This window comes from Abramis brama (genome assembly GCF_963993115.1).
Source record: "Abramis brama genome assembly, chromosome: 3".
Taxonomy (NCBI): Eukaryota; Metazoa; Chordata; class Actinopteri; order Cypriniformes; family Leuciscidae; genus Abramis; species Abramis brama.
In genome coordinates this window covers 38,579,975-38,595,362 of record NC_139965.1, presented here as the reverse complement: position 1 = coordinate 38,595,362, position 15,388 = coordinate 38,579,975, and the positions used below count along the sequence as shown (strand labels likewise).

General features: G+C 37.5%; 1 protein-coding gene across 1 annotated transcript in view; it reads right to left on the bottom strand.

Moving 5' to 3' along the window:
* Positions 1 to 120: 120 nt before the first annotated feature.
* b4galnt4b (beta-1,4-N-acetyl-galactosaminyl transferase 4b) overlaps positions 121 to 15,388 on the bottom strand; it is a 121,416-nt gene continuing 106,148 nt past the window's right edge. The window contains exons 11-21 of the mRNA XM_084108491.1: positions 11,880 to 12,023; positions 10,520 to 10,629; positions 8,765 to 8,865; positions 8,582 to 8,655; positions 5,522 to 6,785; positions 4,252 to 4,601; positions 3,557 to 3,710; positions 3,310 to 3,382; positions 2,202 to 2,355; positions 1,340 to 1,466; positions 121 to 778 (exon numbers count right to left, since the gene is read on the bottom strand). Of these exons, the coding sequence (XP_083964617.1) occupies positions 664 to 778; positions 1,340 to 1,466; positions 2,202 to 2,355; positions 3,310 to 3,382; positions 3,557 to 3,710; positions 4,252 to 4,601; positions 5,522 to 6,785; positions 8,582 to 8,655; positions 8,765 to 8,865; positions 10,520 to 10,629; positions 11,880 to 12,023 (2,666 nt within the window). The 3' untranslated portion in view covers positions 121 to 663. The remainder of the gene's footprint in view (positions 779 to 1,339; positions 1,467 to 2,201; positions 2,356 to 3,309; positions 3,383 to 3,556; positions 3,711 to 4,251; positions 4,602 to 5,521; positions 6,786 to 8,581; positions 8,656 to 8,764; positions 8,866 to 10,519; positions 10,630 to 11,879; positions 12,024 to 15,388) is intronic.

Here is a 15,388-nt window from a genome sequence, read left to right as displayed (position 1 = left end):
ATCAAATTTAGTATGGGCCAGAAAGAGGTATACTAGAAAGGTTCCTGCATCTGTTAGATGCACATGTGTGCCCTCGAGTGGCGGTTAGTAGGACTATGCTGAAATAATACCTGAACGAGACTCATTTGAATGAACTTTATTTATTCTTTAAAATAAGAAATTTTCACAGGGGAAAAAGTATACCTAAATCCTCTACAAACAATTTCACAGAAATTATCCCTTCATCAAAACTTGTCTGGATTACTGTATAGGTCACTCTTTTATATTTTGACACCCTCTATAATAAGCACTTTGAATAAACCTCCACTATTTTAAACTACTCAGTACGTTTGAAATAAAGAGACAAACTGCAGAATATTGGACAACCCCTTCCCTTCACATTTCTTTTCAATTCTAAGATTGGCAAATAAACATTTATAAATGTCTCATGTGCAAGTGCCTTCAATTATCCACTGTTAGCTCCTGGTGTCCTCATAGATTCATGTTTTACCCATCAATTAAAAGTTTGGCAAAGCCCTTAAGTAAAATGTTGTTTATCAAACGTCAAATACAGTGTGGCGGGCCCATGTTCCAATGTAAGAGCGTCATCTGGGGCGGAAATTACCACTACACACCCACAGCCAGCCAGCCAGAAACAACAGCAGGGTCCTCTGTGCTCTTCTCTTATCCTTGAGATGGTCTTTTAATAGGAATGTTCCACATGCCCCGCTTGGAGTGGAAATAGTGGTAAAAGTTCCTCAGTCGCAGTCTTTCTACCTCTAGTCCGTTCTGCAGAACCCTGAGAGAAGAGCGCAGATGTGATGGAGGAAGAGAGGCAAAAAACAATAATTACACCAACACTGAAACTGAGAATTTTGGTAACACTTGTTTTACAATGTCCTTGTTACACATATTGTTACTGTAGGAATAACTATAAATTATTATGCACAATTACATGCAACTAAACCAAGTCCTAATCCTGTATAGTTCATTAATATTCCTCAGTACTTATGTATAACTACATTGTGACACTTAAAATAAAGTGTAACCAGGCAATACTTTTATATCCATTTATTTATTCTGCAATGTATACAGAAAGAAAAACACAGATATGCAGTTTCTATGTTCAACAAGGTAAAAAAATATCACATAATTGTTAAATCTTTATGGACCCGAGTTAAGATGAACTAACAATGAACAGTTGTATTTTTTATTAACTAAAGTTGACAAAGATTAAAAAATACTGTAACAAATGTACTGATCATTGGTAATTAATGTTAGCATTAACTAATGTTAATGGGACCTTAATGGCAGTGTTACCAAAGCAAATTGGCATTCCCAATAGAAAAAATGCAGTTACCTGTCTAGCAACTCCCAGTCTTCTCCTCCCCAGCGGTCTTTAAACTCCTCTGTGTTCATCCCACCAATTTTATCAAAATCTGATTTATAAATTCCAAACAAGCCAAAACCATTCACTTCCCAAAAGCCTGTGTGTGAAAATTGGAGACATAAGATAAATGTACACTGGCAGTGGCATTCCCTCAGTCTACAATTTATTTCATGTATTTCATTCCAATGTATATAGCCTAGATGCATATATTGTATAAAACAATTTAATTTGAGAATGCATTCATATGTGGTACCCAATGTGAGGGAAATCACACGAGGAGGCGGACTGCCTGATGCATATATTGACCAATCAGAATGAATATTCAAATTGAGTAGCATCATTTGTTTTTGGCAAAAAAAAAAGTTTGACAAAAGCAACTGAGAGAAAAAAATTCGATTAGCCTGTCTCCCGATAAATAACCAATTATAATCAGATGTAACATTTCAAACAATCAGCTTTTAATATCACATATCAATCCTGCTTATGGTAAAACACAACTGGTTAAATAAATGACTTAAATATGAAAATCTCCACACTCCACACTCAATTATCTAAAATATTTGAAGTTCAAATTCTTCAAGAATCTCAAAACTAGTGAATAACAGGGCCATATAAAATTTGCTATAACACACACACACACACACAATACAAAAATACATACAAAGTAAACTATAGGCATTATGTCTAAAGCAGAGCAATATGACTCCATTTAAATACAAACAGGATTTGCGAGAAATAGAATCAGACACATTATCCACAACTGGTGTTTAAGCAAATGTGTTTTGTATGTGTTTAGCAGCTGTCTCTAAATGTGCCTGTGTATATGTCTTACCATCAGGCTCCAGAGGTGAGCTCCCACAGTCCAGTCTCATGACGATGGGTGCGAAAGCCAATCTGCCTTCCACACAGTGTTTCCTAATGGTCTCCAGGATATTGTGAGGGAAGTGGATGTGCAGGTCACACAGGAACACTATGCTGTGACTGTCCTGGAAATTACATGTTATACCATCACCAGTGTTGGGGGTAGCGTGCAACAAGTAAAATGCTTTGTGTAACCGACTTTTTGGAGAAAACGTGTAAATATGTTACATGTATAATCACTTTCACATTTACATTACTTTTCAATTTTTTTATAATTTTGATTTAAAAAAAAAAATTACATTCTGTTCTGTATAATTCATGGACAAATACAACCATAAACCTCATATTTCTCCATAATGTACAGTGTAAACAAAGATAACTGTAGCACATTTTGCACATCTTAATCATGTTTAATTCAGTGTTTTTTTAAATAATTATTCATAATGACTGAAAATTCTTTCGAGTAAATCCTACACCATTTTGATTTCTCAGTGTAGACACTAAACTACTATTGCAAATTATGTCAGGTGGACAAAGATTGGCAGACACTAAAACACCACCTTGGAACACTAATAAATACCTTCTAGAATTAAAGAATTAAAACTTTAATTCTGGAAGAGTCAGATCTTCAAATCAGCTAAAAAAATACTTTCCATTAAAAGTAATGTAATTACATTCTTTTAAAAGGCAATTAAATAACATTTTTAAGGAGCACCACAATAACTTTAAAAAATATTTTTTATAATAGATGTCACAGTTACATTCAGTTTTTGTTTTCATTCAGTCCTTTGTCAAGTTTCCCGCCACTTATGTGTTGCCATGGTTACTGATGTGATTAGTCCTCTTAGTTCAGCTGTGTCTCCTTATTAACCTTTTTTGTGCCACTACTTAAGTTCCTTTGGTCCCTCAGTTAATTGTTGGTTGTTGTTTGTGCACTAGCACACTGTTTTGTTTGTTGCTTGTTATTCTGAGTTCATAATAAATCTTATGTTCTTTTATAATGATCTTCGTCTTCTGTGGATCTAATCGTTACGAGCTGTTGACTCACAAATACTGTAAAATCTTTTATTTTTTCTTACCTTTATGTTGTCCACCCCCATCTGCAAACCAGACGATCTCTCGAAGTTCCCTTCACGTCTCAGATACTCATACCTACACACACACAACCAAGAACAGGAAAAAAACAGGGTTAGGTTCTCAAGTACAAACAGTTTGTGCGTCCAACAACAGGACTCACATGAAGGCAGGGATCTTCTAGAAGACATATGCAGGGACTCTGCTCTGCAGGTGCTCAGATAAAAGTGGAAAGAAGAACTCAGTATTCACCTGGGCACAGTGCTCTCCTTCAGTGCCTGCTCCACATCCATGTCATCGCTCTGGAAGTCAACGATGATCACGCTGAAATTCTCATCCTTGGTCTCAAGGTGCAGGAGCTCCATATCTGAGATAAACTGCTGCACCCAGCGAGCCTGATTCTTCACTGCCACAAAAGACAACTCAGATGAGTGGCTATGAAACCGTAAGTTTTATGTATATTTATTAAAGTCCTTTATGCAAGGCTGCATTTATTATGTATTCAGAAAAACAGTAAAAAATGTACGGCAATTTAAAATAACTGTTTTCTGTTTTAATATATGTTAAAATGTAATTTATTCCTGTGATGGCAAAGCTGAATTTTCAGCATCATTACTCCAGTCTTCAGTGATCCTTTAGAAATCATTCAAATATGCTGATTTGGTTTTGCTGCCTAATATTTTTGTTTAAACCGTGATAAAAAAAATTCTGTATACTTTGATAAATAAAAAGTTCACGAAAATAGCTTTACTGCCATTAATGATCAAATTAATACGTCCTTGATCAATAAAAGTAATAATTTCTATTAAAAAAATCTTACCGACCCCAAACTTTTGAAAAGTAGTGTATCAGATTATGGCTATAATTTAAATGATCATTTATAGGTCAAGTCAGTACCCATTTCCCAAAAATGCATATAAACAGGAATTCTTATTCATTATAAATACCTGGTACAACAAAGTGTACCATCACGTCATGTCTCCATTCTAACATGGCTGGCTGGCAGAGCAGGGGTTTGGCCCAGCTGGTGCTCCAGAGTGTGATGTTGTGCGTTTGGGTACTGGAGCCGCTGGGTGGAGGTTTTTTGGAGGGTCTATGGTGGGACGAGGGCATAGTTCCCTCTCTGCTCTCAATTCCCTCCTCATGTCGACTGCGGTGCAACAGCAGATAGATGTAGTCAGACAGGCGCACCACTCTTTTTCCTCCCTCCATCAACAATAGTTCCACCAAATAACGGTTGCCCCTGGCTGAATCTCTCCGCTTCTCTACATTTACAATTCGGACCAAAGTGTAGATCCTGATAGAGAGGCAAAAAGAAGAAACAGTTAGAAAAAGAGACAGAGGTATTATAAATAGAGTCAACTTCAAAGAGACAATGAGGAATATGAGCATGTAAAATATAAGCACATACTGTAACACCACACATCATGTTTAATCTAGTTGTGTCAGGGGTAATAAAGCTTTCCCATTTGTTATTTGATAAATCTGCATAAAGCAGCCCACTGAGGAAGTGCTTAACAGCAGGAGCATTCAAAATGTACACTTGAGCTGCAGGCTCAGCAGGAAAAACCCACACAAATATTTATAGGGGTCATTTTTTTGCATTTTTTTTTCACTGTGGTCCATATTAGTAGTAAAGTTGTCTACATCTAAAATAGTCATAATTTATTTTGTAAATACATTTTATGCCTTCTGTATAATGCCTTCTGCTGTATCTTTAAGACTATTTAAACGCTGCCTTTGCATGAGAGGGAGGTGTCCGATTTGTGAACAAACTGTTCTCCTAACTCAGTTCTTTTCATAAACTGGTTGATTTAGTACACAAAAACCTGAATGATTCCAATTCTTGAGTTCAACTCATTGACTCATTGATCCAGTCATAGCAGTTCATCGAAGGTGAAGTAATCAACAACTAAAATAATTCTCATACAAAACTATTGAATAGCTTCAGAAAACTTCTATATACAGTATAATGCCCAGTTAATATGGACATCTTTTATGGTGAAAAATAAATACGGAATGCACTTTTATTTTGAAAGGTCCAAGTTCATTATTTGTAAAATTGACAAAGAATTAACCAGTAGATCCTTCAAAATTTTGTAGAAGAAAGAAAATCATACTGGTTTATACCAACATGAGGGCATGTAATTAATGACAGAGTTGCTATTTTTGGGTGAACCATCCTTTAAGTATCTTCATTTGCTCCCACACACTCACCCTCCATTCCGCTCGTTCAGCCTCTCCATGTACTGCGAGATCACATCAACGACCTCGTTCTCGGCGAGCTGCAGATTTCCTGAGATGTTACACCTCAGGTCGTTCCAGTCCGACCTTAGCAGCTCAAAGTCCACAGGATTCACGCTGAAGGTGCGCTGCCAGTTGATGGCCTCCTCTTTCAGACTCGGCCTCACTTGGGCCTCCTCGTAACTGTACTCGGACATCTCTCCTTCTTCAAGACCCCTGCTCTGAGGAGCCATGTCCGATCCCTCAGGCATTTCCGAGATCTTTGTTGGCTGCACCTCCGGAGGCCGGCTGTTCTCAGACGAGTTTAGCCCAGGGTGGCCTCTCTTTTCTGAGCTTGACGGGGGCACACTGTCTGGATCTGATATGAAGGCGGTAGGGTCGCCCTTATTATGAGGCCCAGGCTCTGTAGGCAAGGAAGAATGGCTGTGCCTTAACAGGGCGGTTTGGGTGGAAGTCTTATGCCCCATTAAGGAGAAGTCCGGCCATGGGAGAGAAGCAGCGGCTTGGGTTTGTAAAGACCTCCATTTTGAACTTAAATCCACAAGCCTCTTGGTCTTTCTAGATTGATGAAGGAAGACACCAGGAAACACTTCCACAGGAGGCTTTGGTCTGCTTACTGGTGGACGGGGTCTAGTGATGTAAATTTTGTTGGTATTAGTCTCTTTCTCCAGACTTGTCCCAAACACAGGCTTGCCTGCGCTACCTATAATCCTATTAGCCAAAACATAGAGAGGGGACTTTTGAGGAAGCTTAAAGGGGGATCTTCCCTTCACAGGTGGACTAGCAGTTTCTCTAAGTTTACTCCTGTTTGGCAGTCCCGAGTCAGGGAGTTGCCATGTTAAAAAACGGCCTTTCTGAACCAGTGCAGGTGTTTGGGAGTCCCCGTGCTCCTCGCTCGCTTCCGTCTGTTCATTTAGAGACCCACTTTGAGACTCTAATGCACCTGCACTACCCTTTGCCTTTCTTTGCCTTATTTCTGTCATTTCATCATCCACCACCAGAGTGTGTTTATAAAACCTCCCCCCTATAGTTATTTTACTCCTTTCTTGCTCTTGTAACTGATTGTATTGCCTCTCTTGCTGTAAGACGTGGCTCTTTGAACCCGTGTCTAATCTATCAGGCTTTGAGGAGGCTGTAATCCTTGATGTCTGATAGGGTTGACTGGTCCTCCTGACTGGCCGGTTGCTGGAGTTGATTGTCTCCTCTGGGTCGACACCTTCTTCCTCCTCGAGGAAATCTGTCAAAAGAGACGAGCCCCATCAAACTAACACCCTTTAAATAATTAATATAATATGAAATGAGAATTGCTTTATGACATGATTCAAGAGTCAGTGACATGTGTTGCGATGTTGATAGAAATCTACAGCTAACCGTTATCATTTCCAGGCCTTCCAGCAGCAGTCCAAATTGTGTGGTAATTTTTGACGCACAATGCACTTGAATTATATATGAAATGGAGCCACTCATTAGGGAAACTGCACCAGAACAAAAAGGCACATTGTGATTTTTTTTCCTCAAATATTTTTGTTTTAGTGGCTTAATGTAGGAACTTTGTACTAGGGGTGTCGTAATATGCCGGCATTAACGATAAGCATAAAAAAAAAGAAAAAAAAGAAAAAAAAGAAATATTGTTCTCATGTTAATACTACGCATATGATAATATCTTAAATAACCAGTGTCTGTTTGACACTCCAACGAAGTAGGTGGCGGTACTGCACCTTGACGCTGTTTGCCACCTGTCATAACATGGGGGGAAAAGAAACGACGCAGTGTGTAGCTACTGCCGCACAAAATCATGTCAAAGGAGATGACAGACAGAAAAAGCAAGACAGAAAAAAAAGTAAGTAAAAGGATTTATTTTGTATTTTTTTAAGATTTTGTAAAAAAGACGGGGTGTTCAACACTCAATTATTTTTGTCTTTTTACAGTTATGGCTATGAACTCTCTAAGTTTCCCGACACTCATATTTTGAGTTTGACTCATTGGCCAAAAAAGAGAATCATGAAAGCGTTTTCATGAAAATCGAATGTATAGAGTTTTATCTTTAAAAACAGATTAGCTCATAACACTAGTATATGGGGCACAGAGTAAGTAAAAGTAAATCACTAGTTAATACCACTAACAAGGCTCAAAATAGCCTCACACTAACACGGTAGCATAATGAGGGTCCCTACATGCAAACCGAAGCATTGAGAACTTTGTAAGTGTACAGACAGTTTAATAAGAAGATACTTTATAAAGACAGTACATTACGCGTTTACATGCAGGAGCCATCTTGGAAAACAGTCTCGACTAATCGAGCCACGAACGGCGTGCTAAGTGAGCTTGTTGATAGGAATTACGTTTGTGAAATCTAACGTAGCACGGCGTTCGTGGCTCGATTAGTCGATTAGCTTGCATGTAGGGACCCTCATTATGCTACCGTGTTAGTGTGAGGCTATTTTGAGCCTTGTTAGTGGTATTAACTAGCGATTTACTTTTACTTACTCTGTGCCCCATATACTAGCGTTATAAGCTAATCTGTTTTTAAAGATAAAACTCTTTACATTCGATTTTCATGAAAACGCATCGCAGGGAACGATCGACTCGGTAACCATGTGTTAATTAACCCCAGGTTAATTTTTCACTGGATTTGTCCTTTAAGTTAAAGATGAATTTGACTTGATAAATGTTTTTCAAGATTTCTATAGCTATCACAATAATATTATAACCACACTTTTTTGGGCATGGTAATTGTATAGTGAAATTCTGATATTGTGCCATAATATAGGTCTTTGTATCAGTAAATCAAATGGTATCTTTCTAATAGTGTAACATAAACCATGTAATGATCCTAATAAAGTTGGTGGCCAGCTGTTTTATTTACTCTTCAAAGCCCATTTCTACTCACATTTAGCGTCTGGCCTGTGTTAATTTTGAACCTTGGGAACACACATGTCGCTTGGCTCATTACAGATGTCATGGTGAGATTTTAAAGAGAGGAAACAGCTGCTGAATTCTTATCTGTTATTAAGATCCCAGCTGAACACAGACCATCAGGTTTGGGGAAGAAAACAGGCTGGTCATCCTCCTCCTCATCCATCTTCATGTACTTATAGAAGCCAAATCTATATGACAATTCAAAAGAATGACAGGGCCATGCTTACCTTTTTTATTTATGCATTTAGATATTGACTGATTGCCTAATTTCTTGTCATGATCAGTTGGGACTCATACTTTTCTAAGTAGACAGGGGACTCTCGGTAGAAGCATTTGTTCTTTTTCTCCATATGGGTAAGTCTGGTGAAGTCATTGGGATACACATAGGAAAGGTAGACCTGGTTGAGAACAAATATGAATAAGAGAAAACTGGTAGTGATTTTTGGTACATGCATAAATATTATAGCCTGGGAAAACCCAGACAACTTCCGGCAAATTTAGATTTGCTCTGCAAGTAAGTCTGGCAAAGAGCTCATTCAAGTCCATTTCCCCATGCCAAGAAATCGCGGCACCAATCAGACACGTTGAGGCGGGCTTTACACAATGACAATCACTCTGATTGGTTTTAGGTATATCCTATTGCGCCCAGAGGCATTCGAGCGACGTCCGTTCAACTTTTAAATGCATTATTATATTCAAATTGCAAACACATGAGGACAGTCTCCATGAAAGACCCACTGGCAGATGAACGTGCTACTACATTTCTCTCCGAAACGGTAGGAAATTAAATTAGATTTAATAGAGGATTTTAACTGTGACACAATGATTGACAGGGCAGTTTAAGTGACAGGATGCACACTACAGATCCGTCCGATAAAGATGACGAAGTAGTATGTCCCAAAGCTTGCCTACTTTTTTGCTACACATTCAAAAGTAAATACCTTTTCTTCACAAAAAGAGTACATACTTTTATGGCTTAGTGTAACTTAGGCGAATTTGGACGCAGCATATGGCTTTACACGAGAGGCATTTGAGTGACGTCCGTTGGTGACGCCCCTTTGGAAATGATTTGTCTATGGAGCTTTGCCAGACCATAACTCAGTTACAACTGAGAATGGTCTGGTTTTAACCAGGCTATAAATATTACAGAAAAATGTATCAAATAAGAAAATTTGAAGAATTAAAAACAGTGACTGTAATTGGATAGCATGAGATATAACAGATGCACCACCCCTGTGTTGAACAGTAATGGCCAAAAGAGGGCACCGTTTGCTCTAAGCTCAGAAACATATTAAAAGAGATATTTAGATATCAGTGGTTCTCAACCTTTTTTGGGGGACCACTGTCCAAGACAATATTCAAAGGCCAAGATATTTGTGGCTGTAATGACAAAGCTGCTTATTTACAGAATCTAGGAGTGGCACACTCCTTTAAAATAAAGGTTATTTGTTGGCATCTATGGTTCCACAGAGACACTTTAACATCCATGGAACCTTTCCATTACATAAAAGTTTTTTTTTTTAAGTGGAAAAAACTTATTTAGATTTTTTAAATGTACATGATTTCACAGTCATATGTTTTATTATAAATTACAATTTTTAATCATTAAAAAAATAATAATCACACCTTGGCATCACTAGAAAATTATATTGTATACATTTTTAAAGAATTAAAAACATTCAATGACTTTTTCAGGTCTAGAAATTATGCTTTTAAAATTCCCTCATATATCCAGTGTGACAGTTGTTGAGGGAACGAATTGAAATGAAAAATATGATATCAGTTAACTATATATATCTTTAATATCTTTATTTTTAGCTGTTTATTTTAACGTTTGCTTTGTTTAAAAAAATTATTTTAAGCCATCATGTGGCCCCCTTCGGAAGTGTGCTGAGGCCCTCTAGTGGGTCCCAGGCCCCTGGTTGAGAACCACTGCACTACATTTTCATGAAAAGTTTTCAATATCCTACTTATAAAACAAACTAGCAAAATAATTATTAAAAATGTTAGCAATTAGCAGCTAAAAACCTGTTTGGTGAGACTGTTACTTACAAACTGCAGGCCTTGATAGCGTGCGATAGGGAAGTCCTTCACCACATACGTAGGAGAGTAGACACAAGATGGCAGAACATTCTCCAGCCTGGACCGATCTATCATGGGAACTAGGATAACAAATATGTCATCAAATGGGACAATTCACACATTTTGATGGGACAGTTTAAATAGCTGTTACAAATAGCTGCTCAGTACAAACATTTTAGCAAATTAGCTGGTTTTCATACAGATTCCCAATGGCTTCCATTCATCACTATAAGCTTGCGTATTTACACCCACTAAATGCACCTCAGTCCTGACTGTCACATATTCCGTGGTGTTGCTTCTGACATTATATCTGCTGACATTATATATAACAAGCTGACATTATATCTACGCCACCATATGGGCCTACCAGTGCACTGCAAAGCTTCTACACACCTAGCAATTAAACATTAGCACAACTGCAACCCAATGTCTATCCAGATAGATGGCTGTTTTTGTTCACCAACCACAGCCATACATACACGTAATAGTGCTAGAATGCTGAAAAAAAGTCAATACATATGGACAGTTTAGAATGAACATGCAGGCATAACATGCATGCAGACTTTTTTATTCAGTGCTGATTGAACTATCATTTCAAAATTAGCTGTCAGTTCTATTACAAGATCATCATGAAAAAATAAAATAAAAATAAATAAATACATTTTATACCAAGTTCTGGCACTTCCAGGACAAGTAAAGATATATAATGTCAGAAAAAATCTGTTTCAAATAAATGCTGCCTTTTGAACTTTCTAATCAAATAATCCCCCTCCACTTGCAACAACGCTTCTCTTCTCTGATGATGTGTTCATCAGCACAAGGGTGTGACTAACCTCTCTGATCCAGAAACCTGTCACTCACTTGAGATAACAGCAAAAGCAAATGACAACAATCCAATCAAAGTACAATGTTTTTTCTCATTCAAGAAGCCATTTCACTTGGATATAATGTCAAAATAGAAACAAGAAATGTTTCAGTACCAAGTCATCATATTAAAATAATTTCTGAAGGATCATGTGACACTAGAGACTGGAGTAATTGCTGCTGTTCAGCTTTGCCATCACGGGAATAAATTAAAATGTAAAATATATTAAAATTGAAAAAAATCTGATCAAATAAATGCAGCATTGGTGAGCATAAGAGATTTTCAAAAACATTAAAAAAATCTAAACTTTTAAACATTAGTGTAATATGATATGTTATATCAATTATTTTACTAGGCAAAGAGTATATTTAGAGGCTCAGTTCGATCAGGTGAAATGGATGATTCACAAAGGAGAATAGTGAACTGAATCTGTGAATTTGCATACACACCATTGGGAATACTCACTCTTGTAGAAGGTGTCTCGTGGATCTGGTTTGAGCATGTCTGCAGAATGTGTCTCTGTCTGGTGCTTAACCTGTAGAGCGAGAGAGTGACTGGCCAGTGTCTGAGGGATGTGACGAACACTGTTCATCTTCAGACTGGATTCATCTGTCAAAGACACAGAGAAGAGAGAGAATAAGGACAGTGAGAGACAGCATCTAAATTTAAATCAGCTGTCATACTAACATTCAACGACCTGTGCTGTTAGTTTGCCATTATAGAAATGGTAACATCATTGCTGGAATATATCGCTGAAAAATAAATGGAGTGGCATACTTTATACTCAGACCCCTGTAGTGTAGATACTATTGCATTTTTTTATTATTATATGTTTAAAGCATAACTATCAGCATAACTATATGAATGAAAAGTTTAAATTAAAAATAAACATGAATTTTAGAATTGTCTAAATACCAGAAAATAGCAATATAATACTAATACATGATTTAAGAATGATCCAAAGAGCATCTTGCATTTCAATGTAAGCAAGAATATCTGACCATCTTTAGAGAGTCACATGATCAATGTCACAAATGTAATAATTTGATTAGTGACCTATATTCATTTAGCAAAATTATCCTTTGTTTAATCCTAAAAATTCTAAAACAAATTTTACAGGTTTATTTTGAATCCTAGATTTTCAACATGGTCCCACACTTTCAAAAGGTATGTGTTAACATGATTATTTAATGTTACAAATGGGCATTAATTTCCATTTAAAAGTTGGGGGTCAGATATTTTTTGTTTCCTCAAAGAAACTGATCATTTTATTCAGCGAGGACACATTAAATTGATCAAAAGTGACAGAAAAGAGTTTTACATTGTTACACAAATAATAAATGTTGTTCATTTGAACTTTATATTCATCACAAAAAAAAAAAAAGATTTGTTTTTAAATCAGTTTCCACAAAAATATAAAGCAGCACTACTTTTAATATTAATATTAATAAGAAATGTGTCTTGATCCCCAAATCAGCATATTAGAATGATTTCTGAAGGATCACGTGACACTGAAGACTGGAGTAATGATGCTGAAAATTCAGCTTTGCCATCACAGGAATAAATTACATTTTAAAGTTATTATTATTGTTATTTTAAATTGTAATAATACTGTAAGGATGGATTTCTGCTAAGAATGAACTTGAGAATACTTACCTGCAATAAAACAATCTGGAGAGATCATAAGACAATGCTTTGCCCAGACTTCTCTCCTCACTTATCTATGAGCCTCTTTCTACCTACTCCCCTCCTTTCACACTGGCTCAAGTCATTGAAAGTTCACTAAGAATGTCGATTACACATATCTTGTGTTATAAGATGTATCTTGTAAATATATATATTTTCTCTTTCATGTTTGGTATCATTTTAAATGACTCAAACTTCACAGCAGTCACTTATATTACGTGAAAGATTGAAAACGTAGGAGAATTCTGTTCTCCTGTTGTGGGTGGTGTCTCTTCAAGATATCTGATAATCATTGTTCCTCTCCCCCAAAACCAAGTGTGACCCTTTGGGGCACGAGAGTAGGTCCAACAAATCCAAAAAATATTGTGTAGTAAATATTTACAACTCTTTTGTTCTGGTATTTAAGGGAAACTGGCCGAAGAGTCACTGGGAATTCTGCTCCCTTTGAGTAAGATCAGACAGGCGAGTTTGTGTCCCTGAGATCCACGTAACCCAGCTGGCGTGTGTCTTTATGCGGCATCGGGCCCCTAATTAACGAATAACTGTTCAAATTCTGTACAATTCCCAACCACCACCTGCAATTGGGTTTTGGATTTTCTTATTGACAGACCACAAAAAGTGAGGATGGGAGGTAACATCTCAACTGAGCTCACTTTAAGCACAGGAACACCACAGGGCTGCTGTCTCAGTCCAAAACTCTTTACTCTCTATACACATGACTGTGCCACTAACCAGAACAACACTGCTATTATTAAATATGCTGATGACACAACTGCCTTGGGCCTGATTAAAGGTGGGGATGAGACTGGTTACAGGGAGCTGATTGACAAAATTCTGGCTTACGGGGATGACAATGATCTCATTCTTAATACAGACAAAACAAAAGAATTAATTATGGATTTTAGAAAGAAATCCTTTCTACAGCCACTGACCATCAAGGGGACTGAGGTGGAAAAAGTTGAAAGTCACAAGTTCCTAGGCCTGCATGTGTCATCAAATTTGAGTTGGACCATAAACACTGCTGTCACAGTGAAGAAGGCCCAACAGCGGCTTTATTTTATCAGGCTGCTAAGGAAGGCAGGACTGAGCCGCAACCCACTCATCCAGGCCTATAGAGGACTTGTGGAAAGCATCCTAACAAATGGCATTACTGTCTGGTTTGGAGGCACCACCCAGGCAGAAAGGAGAGCTCTCCAAAGGGTCATAAAGACAGCGGAGAAGATCATTGGATCGGACCTTCCATCTATGGACACTCTACACACACAACGCTGCAGGAGGAGAGCTAAGAACATTCTCAGGGACACACACCACCCTGCACATTCCATGTTCAGACCTAAACACTCAACATACAACTTGAGATATGGCAGACTGGACAGTATTATTTCACACAGGGTGCGGTTCTATAACAGTTTCTTTCCAGCCACGGTCAGACTGATGGCGAAGGACATGGCTGAGGGAACATATATGTCTGTCTCATTTTTGTAAAATGACTAAGGTGTTATCTCTTGTTATATAGGGATGTTAACGAGTTTGTTTGCCCATAAAATCTTTAAGATATTAGGTTAAACTTATTTGGCTTGCTGTCCACTGAAGAGGGGCTCGATGAAGCAGCTTCAACTCGAGCTCTGATACCCCCCCCCCAGTGGCTAAATGTATAGGATATGATAATTGAAGGGCAAGGTACCTGAGATGAAGGTGGAGTTTGGGGAGGTGGAGGGATACTGGAACAGCTGATGCTGGAGAGAGGTAAGCAGCTGCTTATATACTCAGGCTGTTGATTGAAAGATTAGATTGGCTCACTCCTCCCTAACTTGCGTTTAGGAACTTCATTTAGAGGTAGTTGTGGTGTGTTCATGTGTCGGTCTAAATAGAAAATGTTAAATAGAAAATGTTTATTACAGTAAGTTTTTAAATATTATGTATTATCTTGGGACAGTGCAATATTTTTTTAATGTGTAACAATCTTAATTTAATCGTAATCTTAAAGGGATACTTCACTTTAAAATGAAAATTCTGTCATCATTTACTCACCCTCAAGTTGTTTCAAACCTGTATGAATTTCTTTCTTCTGCTGCACAGAAAGATAGATATGTTGAAGAATGTCAGTAACCAAACGGTTAACTGGAACCATTGACTTCCATAGTAGGAAAAAAAAGTACTATGGAAGTCAATGGTTCCAGTTAACTGTTTGGTTACTGACATTCTTCAAAATATCTTCCTATGTGTGCAGCAGAAGAAAGAAATTCATACAGGCTTGAAACAACTTGAGGGTGAGTAAATGATGACAG